The sequence below is a fragment of the Lutjanus erythropterus genome, chromosome 9 (genome assembly GCF_056507025.1).
Source record: "Lutjanus erythropterus isolate fLutEry1 chromosome 9, fLutEry1.hap2, whole genome shotgun sequence".
Classification (NCBI taxonomy): Eukaryota; Metazoa; Chordata; class Actinopteri; order Lutjaniformes; family Lutjanidae; genus Lutjanus; species Lutjanus erythropterus.
Genome location: NC_139325.1, coordinates 13,880,820 through 13,898,740, shown reverse-complemented (window position 1 = coordinate 13,898,740; position 17,921 = coordinate 13,880,820). Strand labels below are relative to the sequence as shown.

Here is a 17,921-nt window from a genome sequence, read left to right as displayed (position 1 = left end):
CTTTGTTCAATTTAAGTAGCTACATTGTTTGTTTGCTGGCTGGTTTGATTTACTAAAACAACAAAATGTCACTCACGCAACTTTTTCTTATTAATAACTGCTCTTGCGTGCCGGGATAAACTCTTCTCCCGGCTGTAATCTGCTTTTCTTCAGAGGCACCTTGTCTCCCTTACTGCTCACTGATTGGCTGCTTAGATCTTCTTCAATAGGCCATTGGCTGAGACAGATGTCGATCACAGCGGTTTCGCCTCGGGACAGAAAAGCATCCGCAGCACTCTTGCTGCTGTCAGCAGTGCCGTAGTGTTGATAAATTGAACTACATAGTTACTGTGTAACGACAGGATCTGTTTGAACTTTGGCTACAATGAAACATCACTGCACATGAAGTGAGGATCGAATCAGTGTGTGATATGTAAGTTGGATCATGTTTGCTGCAAATCTCTGACACGCTGTATAGATTTAGTTCACAAAGCAGGATTTTCACTTCTTATTTTCATTATGAACTTATATTGATTCTGTAAAATACAATTTTCACTTTTCTTTAGTTAGTAGATCGTGGAGTAAAACTGCTAAACACCACTGAACTGTTAATCATTAGTTACTACAGTTTTAGAGCCCGACCAATATACTGGTTGACTGATATTATCGATACCCAGTACTGATTACAGCCATATTACTTTATAACGGCATCTGCATATTTGTTGTCCAGTATGTGCCAATGAAAACATTTTTAAATTATTGTTTAATTTGTTCATCTTTTTTTAATTCAGGTTTAATAAATACATATATGTTGCTCTATTTGTTTTGTTTTTTTATAAAATTATTATTATTATTATTATTATTATTATTATTATTATTATTATTATTATTATTATTGTACTGTAATATTATATATGATGATGATGATTATACTTTTATTGCCAGATTAGGTTTTTGTCTTACATGATGTGTGCTGTGATGCTAGAAAAATTTAAGACAAAATACATACATTTCATCAACATTATAATCACAAAATTAAGACAAGAGGCAAAAATACATTACAAACACAGAAGATAACATTTAGGGCTTTTTAATGTACATTTGATGTAAGCTCCAAATTTAACCATTTTGTTTGCCAGCCTTAATATGTTATTATTACAGTAGGTCTTTACTTGGTGGAGCACTAACTTGTTTTTTTTCCTTCAAACTAGTGAACAAACACTTGCACCATGAAGTATTACAGTACTATTGAACACTCATTATCGGAGAAGGAAAAAAAAAAAAAACAAGAATTTGGAAAATAAATTATTTTACAATTTATTATTAAACCCTAAAATATCCTGCATGTGTTTATCTATATATTCTGTATATTATATTAAGAATATTGGCTGATATATCAGTATTATAATGTTTTTAGTAATCTTATATCAGTATTGCCATCAGTCCCAGAAATTCAGTATGGGTCAGGCCTTACATTCATTCATGCATATACAGATCTATACAGCTGAATCACAAAAAAGACTGAAGTACAACAATTATTTTTTGCATTATTTAGATGATTTAAAGTTGTTGTTTTCTTTTAAATAATCAGGCAATAAAAAGTAGAGGTTAATAAAGGGCTGAAATTCAGCGAGTACAAAATTCCATTCCTGTATACAGAAAAGATCGATTAAAGCTATGCAGTGTTCTCCTCAGCAGAGCCAGTGATGGGGACGAATAGCCAAAGCCCCACCGTCATGGGAACTGAAGATGACGTCCCGGCCCCTGCTCGGTTCAGTGACGACACAGCAGTGTGCATCGCTTCTGTTAAAGGCTTGAAGGAGAACTGGCAAAAGTGGTCCAAGGAGCACCAGGAGTACCAGAAGAACAACCCTTTCAGTCATGACACCAGGCCCAGCGTGGCGGTCCCTCAGCGGGGGCAGGATGACTATGGGAGGCCCCTGCAGGGCTCCATGACAGAGCAGCGGGGGAAGGACGCTCACACACACATCAGCAGAGAGGTTCAGGAGCTGTGTGAGGTGATAAAGGACATTGGAGAGCCCAGAGTCAAAGACGGGGATGGGAAAGTGATCACTGTTGAGTTTGGGAAACTGTTTGAGCATTATGTGACTATCTCTAATAAACTGGTTGGGATTCTTCTCCGAGCGAGGAAGCAGAGGCTGGTGGACTTTGAAGGGGAGATGCTGTGGCAGGGGCAGGATGACCATGTGGTTATCACTCTGCTGCAGTGATCACAAACTTGAATTTAGTGTATATGCCTTGATTCATGTTACATGCAGTTCACTCAGTGGCAAGTATAGAGCTACTTCATGGCAGCAATCACTGTAGTAACCCACTATCAGGGGGATTGCACTAATTGTAATACAGTCAGATAATGGAATTTTTATTGACAAAAATAGCCCTTTTTCTGGCTTACACTAGTAAAAGTCTCCATGGCTGATAAGTCAAAACACTCACCCACTAAATCTAATGTAGAAAGTGAAACCTAACAGAAATGGACTGGGCAGGAAGTTAATCACAATTACAATAATTACAAATGTCTGGGTCATACCACATGAAATGCTAATTAACAGCATTTGTCAGCAAAAAAATAAGTCATCTGTAAGGCTCAATATCATGATATGAGACTAAATATGCAAACGATATGCTAAACCCTAACATTGCCCACCTGTGTAACTGTTGCAAGGTTAATTTAGTAAATTTACTAAAAAAATAGTACATTTTCATGCATTTACATTATTTAATATATTAGATTTCATTCATGGTGCTTAAACACTCTGGTCTAAATAACAGTGGGGAAGATTTAACAGTTCACACTCTAATATCAATATCAGTTGAAGCTGAGAAAATCTCTTTTGTTATTGTTTCCTTCACTAGCTTTCTAATCTGGGGAAAGTGAGAGGAATGTGGAGAAGTGTGCTGCTGAAATGAAGTCAGAGTAGTTAATGAGACTGAACCAAAGCCAAAGAGAACATGAGGCTGCCTGTGACAGACAATACGGTGCTATAGGATGAACTTGATCCGACTTAGCTTGCCTGCTTTGAAATTACAGTTTGAAACTGTGTACCTGTACCACACGCTGAGATATGCAGTAGTTTAAAAAGCTGCTGTAAAGGAGTGAGAACTACATAGTAAACTCTGCACTGACATAATACATGCCATAACATCTGCTGCTATTAAATGGCCATGCAAACTTATACATTTATCATAAGGCAATAGTCTGTTGATCAATTTGCAAGTACTGCTTATGGTATTTTAATAAAGTAAGAAAGCAAACAGTGCTGTTTCTGTATTTGTGTTACTGCGGGTGCTCTGTGAACTGGTAACACTGGCTGGTGTAGTTAAACTAATGACTGGGAGAGAGTGTAAGATGATATCTAGGACTCACTATATTAGAAACACATGAAGAGCAGCAATATATTATTTATTCTAGATTACAGTAAATTAAATCTTAAAGTGCATACACTTTTGTAGAGTACATACAGTATGATTTGCTTTCTTTACATCCATTAATATACAACAGCATATAGCATAACTATTCACTTCAAGCATCAACCAGTCAGTTCACATTATAGACCCTAACACAATCTTGACACATAATATCAAATCAAATACAAATAAGCATGTATTAATAAATACCCCACCATATTTCACTGCTTTTTTAGGTCGTTAAGCATTCTTTACATGCCACAGGATCACTTCAGTTGCTTCCTCTAGAGTAACCTTGTAAATAGTTAATGAAGATTCTTTGACCCATGTCAGCTGGACCACAAAATGCCCATCAGTAAAGAGACAACTCAACATACCTGAGGAGATCAAGCATACACAGCTGTCCAGCATATGAATTATCAAATTAATTGTTCTCTAAATGAATTTCTGTTACACACACCTAAAATCAGATCCTCAAAGCATTAAGGCAGTCCTGCATGTCAACAAATAAAACAGTTTGTGAATTATATATGGGTTTCTGGCTGTGAAATTATGATAATGAAAAAAATATATTATTCTACTTTTCTTTGATGATCAATAGATGTGAATCATACTGTATGCTACTTGGTCCATAAGGTAAATACATTTTATAGTAGCAGATTAATGGAGATTCAATCAAGTTCTTCTGTAAAAACATTAAAAAAGTGTCTACTTGTATCCTAAAGCATGTGTGGCATATCTCAAGAGGCAAGACATGATTTGGCTTGATACTAAAAGTAAAAAATCTTAGTGTTCTCTTGTTACAAATACTATGTCACCAGTTTAAAATACTCAGTTCTGGGAAAAACAGGCAGCAACTTAATGAGAGTGCGTAGCATCCAACATGACATATGCAGCTGCAAGTAGGTGATCATTTCAGACACTTCATCGCAGGTCAAGTAAGAACTGATTCCAAAACAAGTGATCAGTCGGTCTCTCCTTTAGAGTTGAGTAGTTCGATCAGCTGGTCTGCCTGCAAAACATCAGCAGATGTGGACAGAACAGAAACCACCACAGGGTTAGTGTCTTTCAGACAATTACTGAAATACATCAATCAGGCATAACATTATGACCACCTGCCTAATATTGTTTTGGTCCACCTTTTACTGCCACAACAGCCCTGACCCCTGAAGGTGTGCTGTGGTATCTGGCACCAAGCAGCAGATCATTTAAGTCCTGTAAGTTGTGAGATGGGGCCTCCGTGGATCAGAGTTGTTCGTCCAGCACATCACACAGATGCTCAATTGGTTTGAGATCTGGGGAATTTGAGGCCAAGTCAACACCTCAAACTCGTTGTTGTGCTCCTCAAACCATTCCTTTACCATTTTTGCTTTGTGGCACGGTGCATTATCCTGCTGAAAGAGGCCACAGCCATCAGGGAATACCGTCTCCATGAAAAGGTGTACATGGTCTGCAACAATGCTTAGGTAGGTGGTATGTGTCAAAGTAGCATCCACATGGATGGCAGGACCCAAGGTTTCCCAGCAGAACATCAGACCAGGCCACCTTCTTTCATTACTCCTTGGTCAAGTTTTGATGCTCACATGCCCGTTGTTAGCGCTTTCGGCAGTGCACAGGGATCAGCATGGGCACCCTGACTGGTCTGTGGCTATGCAGCTCCATACGCAACAAACTACGATGCACTGTGAATTCTGACACCTTTCTACCAGGACCAGCATTAACTTCTTCAGCAATTTGAGCAACAGTAGCTCATCTGTTGGATCGGAACACATGGACCAGCCTTCACTCCCCATGTGCATTAATGAGCCTTGGTCGCCCATGATCCTGTCGCTGGTTCACCACTGCTCCTTCCTTGGACCACTTTTGATAGATACTGACCACTGCAGACCAGGAACACCCCACAAGAGCTGCAGTTTTGGAGATGCTCTGACACAGTCGTCTAGCCAGCAGAGTTTGGCCCTTGTCAAACTCACTTAAATCCTTACGCTTGCCTATTTTTCCTGCTTCCCACACATCAACTTTGAGGACAAAATGTTCACTTGCTGCCTAATATGTCCCACACACTAACAGGTACCATGATGAAGAGATAATCTGTTATTCAGTTCACCTGTCAGTGGTCATAATGTTATGCCTGATCGGTGTAAATGAGATTCATGTTTTGACTATGCAGATCTACAGTGCACTGTCCTCTGGTCAGTTACTTCTGTAATGCCAGACTTTGTACTGTAAATCCCTTAGCCTGACAGAGAGAAATGTGCAAAAACTGTAAAGACAATAGGGCTCTTTAATCATTAGGTGAACTGTCTCTACCCTTTTAAACCACGGTGCATGGAAAAAATTAATACTTAATGATAAGAGAAAATATATTTTCTGCATTTCCAGTTTCACATGGTAAGTTGGCAGTGGACTTCTGTATGATTTTGCTCTCTTGTCACCCTGGTGCCAGCTTTCTAAGTAATCAAAGCAATTCATTTGCCTTTTGTAATCCTTAAATGAGTGACACATAACACCCTAGCATTCAAAAATGAATACTGCAGCCCAACTAGCAAGTTGCAGCCATAGATCGTATATTAAATAGGTTGAAGACCTTAAATATGCAATATATGGTTGAAGTGAGTTGTCTCCCCTTGTCCCCTCCTCTGCAGACTCTGAGCTCAGGGACCTTGTCTACAGGCTGCAGGAACTCTGAATCTACATGAATGCAAGACTAGCACAACATTATATTTTGACAATGACAAGCAATGTCCTACACTGTAAGTTAATTAACCTTTTATAACTCTGCCAATAGTCTGTTGATGTAAATCTAAGTGTGTTTTCCAGAAAACAAAAGCCCACTGCTCTGAAATTAGACACAGATGGAGTTCAGTGACTGTCTGCCTTACTACTCTATTCTATTTACTCCTTTTAAAATATTATTCAATAATGTACAAATGAATTTCTACTATAAATAATGTAGAGGGGGATTACCGTGATGAACCAGTATGAGTTGAGTCTGTAGAAGAGGCGGGACATGAAGCCCATCTGACTAGCAGGTGCCAGAACATGAAGGTGCAGGTGTGTGACAGAACAGAATGGGGGCCAGTGAAAACCAAACCTGCAGACAAAGAAAAGGGCTTTACTGCACAGAGTCGCATTGGTCAGCAGGAAGGATACTGCCCTGCTGTTACATCAACAAAGCAAAAGATATGTTACCAAAGTTAAAAAAAATCAGTTAGTCAATAAGAATTACACAACAGTTATCTTAACAATTATCTATTATAGTATCCCTTAGATTAAGTGCTTCTGTTCCACTTGGTAAATACATTTCACAGTGTACACTGCATTAAAGTAAATATTGTGATAACGTGTACTGATAAGTATAATGCTTATTAGTACTTGGCATCACTGTGGATTTGTTTGCTTGTTCTACAGTCTAGACAGGCATAATGTTGATTAGAAGTATTGACTGTAATTAAAGGGACAACTTGAAATGATGTGTCAGTCACTATCTGTAAACAGGAAAACTGAACTGACCGTTGACCTGGATTTAATCTCATCAAGAGACAAAACCTGCCTTGCTGAAAATGTTTAGGCATGTTCCCTTTGTAGTAAGTCTTCACACTATCAGTGTGAAGAGCTGTGAACGACAAGATGTGACACTGACTGTAACCCACCTGACATCACTGAGGTCTGTTACGTTGTTTTTCTGGAGGATCTCCTTCCCCGTCTCGACCATCTTCTTCACTGGGTACAAACAAAACATACAGTATTTTCCTTTTCAAATATAATACAATTTGGCATTACATATATGACTTTTTTCTGAAAAAAGCAGTATTGCTTGTTATTCTAAGACTACATTTTACCAGTTGCTGAATATTTAAGTCCACTGGATCAGTTAGCTTTGCGGTGTCACTGAAATTGTGAGTTGGCATGAATTAAGGACTGCAACAGCAGCATCTATGATTTTTCTCAAAGTGCAACCATTCCCACAAGCATCAATAATAAAGCAAACCTCACCCAAAGGTACATGTTCTTTACTGAGTGATTTACAGTTCCCAACGTGTTTGGATGGAATGACCAGGTAATGATGAGGAGCTCCAGGTTTGATGTCTCTGAAACATGAGATCTCCTCATCCTGCAGCGAGAGATAAATGAATATATCAGCAAATCCAAATTAATAAATGAGCTTCAGGACTGCAAGAATAAAAGGGTACATCCTATAGTGTTTACTTTCATGCTGCTTGTTTTTTTTCAATAATTGTATGTTAACTTTTTGTTGTTAGTTAATTAGATTCCAAATTAGTCACATAACTGAACGGCTCCAGAAGCTCCAATGAGTGTGTTTCAGGTCAAATAAATGTAGCTGAATTTATCTAGGGTCCCTGCACAGTAAAACAGGACCAAGCAAACACATGCCTGCATGGGGTTCAGATAATAGGTAAGCACAATAGACCTTTTTCACAGCAGCCATTTTGACATGAAACAGTAGGATAACACATGTGTTACTGATGACACTGGCTGAAGTTCCGTGACATTCACGTCAAACAGAATCAGGGTGCTGCTATTGTGTATGTTGTCTCACTGGAAAGGCTCTGCTACACTAAATAGCACAGGACTTTAATTATTATCATTGGTAACACCTGTGTTTAGTCTTCTATATCAAAATATGGCTGCCGTAAAAAAGGTTTATTACCCGCTGAAAATATGAGGCACACCCAGCAATGCAACACAACTGCCAAGCAAATCTACAAAACTGTTAAACATAGAACTAGGTAAAAAAAAAAATATGACAGTTAACAGACTGTATCGTTAACTACATTTAATCATCTTAACGAGATTAAAACATTAGCTACATCATCAAAACACGAATAAAGCTGCTTCTAAACACAACTGTTTACAAAAGCAGCAGGCTAACGCTAGCTATCTTGGCACACAATATTATTTAAAATATTCTCACACTGTGGAGAAGCTCCGTGCCCATTTCTTTGTTTACAATCTTGCAGAAAATACACTTCCTGTCATATCCTTCAGCTGGCACGCTGCTAGTTTTGGAAATATCAACCTGGGCAGGTTGCGTACCATCCACTGCTGCCATTGTTGTTCGATTTACTGTTCAGCCTGCACAGTCGATCCCAGAGGTCATCGAGCTGACAAGGGGAAACCGAAAGATTACCGATATAGATTGGGCGTGAGGGAAGAAAACTGCCACTAGAGAGCGGTGTGGTTCAACATTTTATATTTCGTTACTCATTTTACTTTGATATCAACTGTATCAGCTAAACAAAATCCTGCGAAATTCTTGTTTAATTTTTCTATGACCCTCTTTTCTTAAAATAGCTCTTACCTGGACTCAGCTCATAATCTCGCTTCTTGAGAGGGACCTGTCTGCAAGGAAGATTGCGGACAAGGGCGCCGCCATAGCTCTACTCCATACCGGAAGTCCAAACCGGAAGTTGGTCTTCTTCGTGTATCTTGTCACTTATTCGGCGCTCCATCTTTACGGTGCGGTATCATATTTGTGCGATTTCTGTGGACTTCAGGATAAAACCATCGCTTACTTATTCTATCAATGCACTTACAGTAGAACTTTTTGTAAAGATGTCCAGCGTTTTGTAAAAAAAAAAAAAAAAAAAAAAAAAAAAAACAGGAAGAACGATCAGTTTCCAGGGAAATTTTATTTTGATGACTGGACTGTAGACAAAGACTTGTGTTTTTTCTGTCAGTTGATCTTGAGTTTGAGGGAGATTTCACATCCATAAAAACAAATGGGCTAATTCTAAACCAAACATTGTACTCTTTAGAAAAGAATTGCTCTGTTGTGCTGCCACAATCAAGGACATTAGAAATAAGAAAGCTGCCAAAACACACGCCATCATGGAGAGATTCTGTGGAAGTGATCCGTGAAATCCTTTGGTTGTTAGTTTGCTGTTTGTTATGCACAGTACCCCGTGTGCTTGTAAGTTTGTATTGGTTTGTGTCTGTATGTAAGATTGCACAATAAATTAAAAAAAAAAAAAAAAAGGTACGTCCAGACGGTAGATCGCAAAGCTTTTTCTACTATATGCTTTTTAGCAAACAATGTGTGGGGAGTCTGTACTGTGTTTAATGAAGGAATCTTCTGGTGGACAGGCTGGGTCATATACAGGAAAGGCAGGGAGAGCATGCCAGCTTCCTGCAAACCTTATGAAGATCCTTCATAATATTTCTGCTTTTTACGAGGAAATGTGTCATTACTTTTCTTCACTGAAATATGTGGAGAAGAAGAATGCGATAAAACTTTGCAAGTTAGCAGAGGATCTTAACCTTTCAGAGAACCCCTATGCTCTTATTCCCCACTGAATTTCTTTTATTTATTTATGGATCTATTTTGTTATTTATTTTATACAGCTTTAATTTGTTATTACTATGACTTTAATTTATAATTAATTAATTATGTACCACTTTGTTTTGTAAATTTGCTTATAAAGGTTAAAAAAAAAAAGATCCTGCATAATATCTGGGCAATACAGTCCTGAAACTGTATTACCACCAGTGCTGGCCTCCTTTTTTACACTCAACATAAATTACAATTAAGCATGCTAATGTGAAGGTGATTGTTATTTTTTAGTTCTAGCGTGAATATGTGTGATATGTGCTAACATCTCAGTTTTACATACTGTATAAAGTCGTGAAAAGACTGAGTTAACTATTAAATTATGCAGTATGGAGCGGCGAATGGCAAATAATATACATGAAAGAAGACCAACTTCTGGTATGGAGTAGAGCTATGGCGGCACCCTTGTCCACCATTTTCCCTGCAGACGGGTACTCTTGGAGGCAGATATGCCAGTTTTATATGATGGGATAAAAGAGGCTAGTAACAGAGGGTTGATCTTTGCATGGTCACCTTTGAGGCTGCGAAAAGTGCAGTAGGATCATAAGTATCTAGGAGAACGCAATTATTATCTGAAGAGGAGCAAAACTCAGGAAGAAATGAAAGTAATTCTTATGTGCTATTCATTTTGTCCCTAGTATAGCAGCCGTTTGTGTTCATGAATCATTCCAGCATTTCCGTGAGTGCACGAATAAAGAGGTTACAGCTGTTTAATGTTGCAGAAACTCTTTTAAATGATACCAAAGTATTTTAACTAAAATGCAGTTGCAGTCATAAAAAGTGGTAATACATTTGAGTTATCAGTCAATCCTTGCACCAAGGTAATTCAATTAATTTGTTAATAAGTCACTTAATTTGAAAATAACTATGAGTTATGGCCCTTTTAATGTTTATTAACTCTTAATAATGTTATTATTGTTTTATTATTTGGCCCATGTCTCCTGTCATTTTGCAAAATGGCCCCCAAGTAAAGCAAGTGGAGTATCCCTGCCTTACAACCAAAATTATCTACATTTGAAGGCTGGACATGTGGTCCAATTAAAAGTGGAGATTGAGGGCTCAGTTGGCAGGTAGATTACCTTAAAATAGTCATAAGACAGTGACAGTGTCCATAAAGATTCTGAGGTCTGTAACCAAAATAAAAATAGGCTAAATAAATGTATTTTTATGTATCTGATAATGTATATTTTTTTTGGCATTTCTGCTCTGGTAGTCATTTGCAGGGTATTTCCCTTTTCAGCTACAGGAAGTCCCTAAAGTTGTAGCTACCTATTGTTTGGGAGAATGAAAGGATGTATTGTCATAGTTCTTCTCCACTTCCCTTTATCATTCTCCTTTTGTATGTTTAGGGAAATGTATTTTGTGTCTGCTCTATTTATCTTAATATATGCTTGTGTGTTTGTTCCATCTGTACCTATGTAATATTATAGCACAAGTACAGTGATACAGATAAAACCGTTTTCTCAGTTGAAAAGTTTATGTTTTAATGGTTCATTCATAATAAAATATGAATCCAGTGAAAACCTTTTTCACCAGGAAAGACAAAGTTTTAATGTGGTTCCATAAAATAACATTGGCAGTGCCAGCACTGCCTGGCAAACTCTGATTTACATACAAACATGAAGAAATGCAAAACCAACAGACAGACAGGAACAACATGAAGTTTGGATTTGGTTTCCCATTTAAAATTTCTTAAAAATACATTTTAATATATACAGTGGATAGTAAAAAGATCTGAAATGTTATCTTGAGTCTTCCTAAAAAAATATTGTCCATTTATGCAAATAATAGGCAGGCAGGTGTGCCACATCCAGAAAACAGAAGTGACAGTTAACAGTTGAGGTCCCTTCCTCCACAAGTACAGCACACATCACAGATAATAAGTTGTTTATAGTGCAACCGCATACTTTTATTTTCTTAACCTGAATGGATAGGTCTTCATTTGTAGCAGTTTTCAAGTAGAGAACATTAAAATCAGACCTCATGTAAGAAAAAGTACAATTAGAGTCCAGATAGGCCACTGTGGGTCCCATCATGCAACAGTGTTTTTACCATAAATTATTTAGCCTTTTCTGTCTTAGACATTTATATGGCCCTTTATGTGCCAAGTATGTTTCATAAACATTGGGGCCATGAAAACAAACACACACACACAGATACATACTGTAAACACGCCTTTGAAAATTTCATGAACACACAAACAAAAAAACGTTTTCATTAATTCTTGAATGTGCTTACAGTTGTTACAATCTTTCATCCAACAGTGTGACTGTGAACTTTGTATTATAATGCTTTCCACGACCAAAGGAGGGCATGGAGGGCTTAAAGCTTCAGATGCCAGTTACTTACTGGACTTAACAGAGGGCTACTGATGAATAGCTGGTAGTTTAAAGCAGTAGGACTCTGAATCGCTGGGTTTCATTCAGCCACTTGTCTTCAACAGTTACAGATCAAATCAGCATGAACACAAAGTCCAGCTCAAGAACCACTAGAACAGGCATCATGCTGTATGTGGGCTAATCTGAGCCAGGTGTACAGATGATAGCAGCAGCTCTTTCAGGTTTTACACAGCAGTGGCTAAACCGCACATACTCCTTGTAGTCTAGCAGTCTAGAAACTCCTGACAGAACAGTGGGTTCTACTTTGTTTATATCTCATCTCATCAGATGTTCTCGCTCAGTTCTGCACAGTCCAGACCTCAAGGTCTTGTACAATGAAGTCTTCTTGTGATGAGAGTGATGCATTGTGGAAGGTGGGACAGGAAAAGCTGGAACCATGGTAAAGATCAGCATCCAGCCACAGGCCAAATCCACCCCTGCAGAAATATTTTATGTTGTCAGATAACAGGTACTGTAGTCCTGGATATCTCAGAGCAGTCTGTTACAGTGATTATTTTACAGTCTTGTTATTTATTACTTAATAACACTGACAGTTGTAACTTTTGCCCTTTCCTTTGGTGAGAATTTTTATATTGTAAATCAACTTACCCTCCTCCACCAATCTGCAGAGATTGCATGTGGCCACTCACAAAGTAGGAGTTCTCACCACTCCACCTGTATGCCTGTGAAAATGCCAAATGTGACACATAAGAACCTGGTGCTCATTCTAGCGTACACATGTACATGTATGAAATATGTGAAATTCATACATAACAAAAGAAATCATAATTTAGTGACGCAATCACATTCCTGAGATTTTTAGTTTTCTAAACGAGAGAATTTCCCTTAAAGAGATAGTTATTTGAAGTGGGGTTGTGTGAGGTATCAGTACCTGTAGTAGTCAGGTAGTCTATGTATTGTCAGTACCCGTTACAGCCCCAATACAAATAATCCAAACTATCCTTTTAAACTTTACTGTAAATGGGAGTCTTTTTTGTAGTAATGAATCAGTTCCCCATATAATGGATGACCAAACAATAGGTAACAAAAAAATTCCTCTTTTACCTGGAAGTCAGGGTTGAAGCTGAACAGGAAGGTTTCTCCTGTGCCGTAGCAGTATTTACTAACTTTGAATGGATCGGAAGAAAAAGCACCAAACACCTGAAAAGACAAAAATAGCAGATCATGAAAGGAGTGGCCACACCTATACTGTTAATCAGGGTATCACTTTAGATGCATTTGCGTGCTGAAAATTCTTGGAGTTGTGATAAAGATACCCACCTTTTTGTGCATGTCTTTGATGATGAGCAGCACGGGGCTGTCCAGGCCGGCCATGTTCCTGTACAGAGTCTGCAGGCTGCTCCCATGAATGGCTGTGCTGTAGACCAGTTGCCATGCATATCCCTGGGTCCTTGCTGGCATTTGATCAGCAAGCTGTTGGAAAAGAAGTCATTGATCAAAAGATGTCATACTGCAAGTTATAAAAAAATAATGATCAGAACTCCTCGAGGCAAAACTTTTGTTGATGGATATAATCGTTGCCAAGTTGTCCACTTACTCTCTTTAGGTGGTGGTCCTCCAGCAGCTGGCTGTCGTCACTCAGGACAGGAAGTTCACCTTCATCCTGGTACTCTGCCTCAGAGTCCTCCGAGCTACACAGACTCAGGCGGCGCTTGGAGTCCTTCACTGTGATGATCTGGAGGAGGGTACAACATGCCACAAGGATTAGGGTTGTTTTCATTCATCATTCATTCATTCATTTACCTGAGTCAATCACATGGTACAGAGCACCAACAGAACATAAAATAATAATAATGAACAGTACTAGTATGAAAGTACAGTAGTATGAAAGTACTTCAAATTTGTATTTCAAAAACTAACAACCAACTAATTTTCAAGCACCCAAATCAGGTTTCAGGTTTCAGTTTCAGAAATACAAACTTTTGGGGATTTCTGAAACTCAGAGTCAAGTTTATCTAGAAGAAAAGCAAATTATCTCAACAAAATTCATGTAGTACAGTACATCTTCTAACATGATAGAAGTCTTACCTCAACATACGGCTCCACACAGTCACTGGCAAAATAAAGCACTTTGATATTGTCTGGCAGCAGCTTCATTGCTCCTGATTTCTCTGACAAGCACTGCACTCTGCTGTACCACATGTCTGTTTACCAAACCGGCCAGCATCCTTCAATATATACCCTCTGAGTTACTTTCACTTTTACGTGTTTGAAATGCCATTGGTTGGTGACGTAAATGAAGGAGCATCTCATTGGGTAGCTCTGATTCTCAAAAGTTTCTTTTCTCTCTAAACAGGAAAGTGAAGCGCGGGTTACTGGGAGGGAACACAGAGAGAGGATGTCCATTTATAGATAGAGTGGGATTTCCCACAACCTCTGGGATTACTGCCAAGCAGTTTGTGCCTCAGTTACTGTAAATCAAGGATAGTTGACAATCTACAGATGTTTAAACTGCATGTGCTTTTTGTTTTGACCTAACGTTACCCTGCAGTTAAACAGCCACAGAGGGCTTTTGTGTCCATCAGTGTTCTGTGATAACCTCGGCATCTACATTAATCAATCACTGATATAATGCACCAAGAAGGATGTTTTTTATATATGTGTATGTCTTTACTGGAGAGTTCATATTTCTTACATTTTTTTCTGTTTCTGATCGATCAGTTAAGGGAAGTTTGACATTATGAAGATGTGGAAATATTTAATTGTAGGCAAATATTAAAGCATTACGATGCTTTGAAGGCACAACAATTGCACTGCCACTGAATATAAGGTTAGAAAATAAAACATTTGGCGCATTTAACATGATTTCCTGTGTAAATCAAATCCACCTCTTCATATCTAAATACTGATAGAGACAAATTATCTGTGCGTGTGTGTGTGTGTGTGTGTGTGTGTGTGTGTGTGTGTGTGTGTGACTTTGTGCAAACCTTACCTCCCAGTTTTTTGCTGTGGGGTCGACAGGATTAGTGAGGAGCTTGTTGATCACCGCCACCTTGTTCTTCTCCACCACCATGTAGCACTTCTGGTGTTTCTCTCTGATGAGGTAGCGGGACTTGCGTTGCTTCTTGTTGCCTTTAATGTAGATTTCTGGTGACCACTGAACAAAGAAGGTGTAGAGGTGGTCGACCCTGCAGAAGCAAAAGGACATAATACATTTTTTACTTACAGAGAATCATCATCTTGTACCTAAATAGATTATTAATGTTTATTAATGTGGCTTGCAATAAATAAAACTAAAGCAAAGTTATTGTATGTTACATCATCTTAAAGGGCCAGAGTGTAGGATTTAGCAGCATATAGTGTTGAGCTTATAGACTGCAAACACCTTGTCTCTTCCTTCACTTCCTTGTCTGACTGGCTCGGATGTACACTGGATATAAGCCTACCATTGGTGGCTAGATTCATGCGCTATTGTGCGATATCTGTGTTTTCTCCAGGAAACAACAAGAAGCTAGAAACCTACATGCTGTAATTAACAAATTAGCACCTGGGTGATTAGTGATATGAATGCAAACAAGCTAGCAGTTGTTACTTTTTCTCTCATATATAGAAATTCAATGTTGAGGACTCGCCACCCAACATGCAGATGTTGCACTATATCAGGTTCCCCCAGTGACTTTGCAGGATTATCCTGAGCTTAGTGCCACCCAAGAAAATGGTGATTGGTTTAGAGAAATACAAACCAATCCAGAATGTTTCTTTTCCCCATATAGCACAATGATCATGTGTGAAGCCAGAAAAAAGGTCATATCCAGAGCCAGTGTTTGGTTTGTCTGTTCTGAGCCTCTGCAGAAATACAGCAGGGCAACATGGTGACCTCCACAGAAGAGGACTCGTAGGTAAAAATGGAACATGCTAATGTAACAAAAAATATTCTTATTTTTACTTTCATTATACATTAATGAAAATTTACTGATAAATATTATATTCCATTTCTGCCATATTCTGCTAAGCAATCCCTGTAAATCTTATGCACTGGCCTTTTAACTAGAATCCAGTCAATAAGCCTTTGACATATACAAAGCATGTAATTTTGCAGCAATTTTAAAGAATTAATGACAGTTGGCCTAACCTCTATTTCCCATGAGAAAACAAAACAAAAAACAAAAAGTAAAGCAACTGCCACCCTGCCATATTCTACTGTCTACAGAGGCATGTCTTAACATGAACAGCAGAAAAGTGAAGCTTTGTATGGTCTGAGCACTAATGAAACTCAAGGCAGACTGAGAATGTCTGAGGCCATGAATCTAAATTACAACACCTCTTTATGGAGTTATGCTGAAGTCTGTTAACGTCACCAACTTCTGGGCAACCAGTCGTTTTAAAACCATTTTGTCCTCAGGGAAGTTTAACCAACCCTCTCTCTTTCTCTCAAACTCCCTTTGTTCCTCTCTTCCCGTCTCTCTCACTCACTCACTCTCTCTCACACACACACACACACACACACACACACACACACACATTCTCCAACTTTATGGCTTCCATATGTGAGTCTACACTGCAACAACCTCTCTACTATGCTTGGCAAAAATAACTCCCTCTGTTTTCCTTTGCACATATAAAATTCTGTTATTGGATTTAATTAAATGCCTTTGCAATTTGAAGCTCACATTTTCTCACATAAATTAGTAGAAACAGGCAAATCAAACTACTTGCTTCAACTGCAGATAATATCAGCATGCAGGACTCAGCAGCATAACAATGCTCACAGGTACTGTGATTATTTGGTTCACTTACTCTCCAACGCTGTATGCAACTCCCATGGTTGACTGAATAGGAAGGTGTTGATGGTGTGAGAAGAACAAAAGGTGTAGGTGGCCTGCTTGGAGGCTCAGTACAGGAGCAGCATGTCCACTCTGCGTCTCTGCCATCGGCAGCATTTTATACCAGAGGATCAATCGCTGAGATAAGCCCCTTTGACCATAAACCCTCCCTTTCTTTCTCCCTTGACAGCTTTACACGGCACGCTGCACATATTCACACAAGGATTTCACAATGGTACCTGAAAGCCAAATGTGGTGACACATTAACTCGACCTCCTCTGGGTCCCTGTCCTTAACGTTTGGCTTTAGTTCAGACATTTACTGTGTCAAGGTAGTGGCTATGTGACTGAATTAGATGGCTTGATAGACAGATAAAGGTCAGTCTGTCTGCCTGCCCATCTATCATTTCATTGTGTCCTCTTGTCTGTGTCTCTTTCAGTCTTCTGATCTGATCTGATCTCTTCTTCACATCCCATCAGTGGTGAAAAGTAAACAAATTACATTTCCATTTAAGTCTGTGAATGTTCTCATTGTTCCAGGTCATTGTAATCCCAAGAAAAGATTCAATTGAAGGCAACTGGACTTTTGTTTCGGCTCTCATCCAAGAAGCTTCATCAGTTCATGCAGGAAACCCAGGTATTTTAACCCCTGTGGATGTGTTCACCAGGCCATAGGTGTTAATGGCTCATGGGCGTGTAGGGTGACAATGGATGGAGTTGACTTCATTAGTGCTCCATTCAGTTTTTAACGACAGTTGTTTGGAGTTGTTGGGTGTGAGGAGTTAGTCCTCCTGTGTTGAGCCATGTGTCTGTTCAGTGGTTTCTCTGATGTAAAGGTTATTGCAGTCCTCGTTGCATTGGACAGCATACAACAGGTTACTTTTTTTTGTACGTGGTGTGCGGTCTTTTGGATGTACCATGCAACTTACTGCAGACAGACAGTTCATCAGTGCAAGTGGATGTTTGCACCAAATCTGAAGAAACTCCTCTAGGGATTATT

General features: G+C 38.8%; 3 protein-coding genes across 6 annotated transcripts; 1 reads left to right on the top strand and 2 right to left on the bottom strand.

The window, feature by feature from the left end:
- The first annotated feature begins 71 nt into the window (after positions 1–71).
- Positions 72–2,582, top strand: LOC146321171 (actin-binding Rho-activating protein). Of its 3 annotated transcripts, none has more exons than XM_084726222.1 (2): positions 72–412; positions 1,678–2,582. In XM_084726222.1, exon 2 carries the CDS (start codon positions 1,686–1,688, stop codon positions 2,208–2,210), a length of 525 nt encoding a protein of 174 aa, XP_084582348.1. In that variant the 5' UTR covers positions 72–412; positions 1,678–1,685; the 3' UTR covers positions 2,211–2,582. The 3 variants fall into 3 exon arrangements, with proteins under 3 accessions (XP_084582348.1, XP_084582347.1, XP_084582346.1); XM_084726221.1 differs by having other exon boundaries at positions 1,675–2,582; XM_084726220.1 differs by having other exon boundaries at positions 1,663–2,582.
- A 1,426-nt stretch (positions 2,583–4,008) lies between these two features.
- On the bottom strand, positions 4,009–8,515 carry hint3 (histidine triad nucleotide binding protein 3). Its single transcript, XM_084726223.1, has 5 exons — positions 8,345–8,515; positions 7,405–7,522; positions 7,062–7,131; positions 6,376–6,502; positions 4,009–4,420 (listed from the first exon to the last, which is right to left on the bottom strand). Exons 1-5 carry the CDS (start codon positions 8,480–8,482, stop codon positions 4,373–4,375), a joined length of 501 nt encoding a protein of 166 aa, XP_084582349.1. The 5' UTR covers positions 8,483–8,515; the 3' UTR covers positions 4,009–4,372.
- A 2,703-nt stretch (positions 8,516–11,218) lies between these two features.
- ncoa7a (nuclear receptor coactivator 7a) lies at positions 11,219–17,054 on the bottom strand. 2 transcript variants are annotated; one of them, XM_084726216.1, is made up of 7 exons: positions 16,897–17,054; positions 15,092–15,287; positions 13,697–13,834; positions 13,420–13,572; positions 13,204–13,299; positions 12,748–12,821; positions 11,219–12,575 (listed from the first exon to the last, which is right to left on the bottom strand). In XM_084726216.1, exons 1-7 carry the CDS (start codon positions 17,037–17,039, stop codon positions 12,437–12,439), a joined length of 939 nt encoding a protein of 312 aa, XP_084582342.1. In that variant the 5' UTR covers positions 17,040–17,054; the 3' UTR covers positions 11,219–12,436. The 2 variants fall into 2 exon arrangements, with proteins under 2 accessions (XP_084582342.1, XP_084582343.1); XM_084726217.1 differs by lacking the exons at positions 15,092–15,287; positions 16,897–17,054 and adding an exon at positions 14,188–14,851.
- Positions 17,055–17,921: the final 867 nt, after the last annotated feature.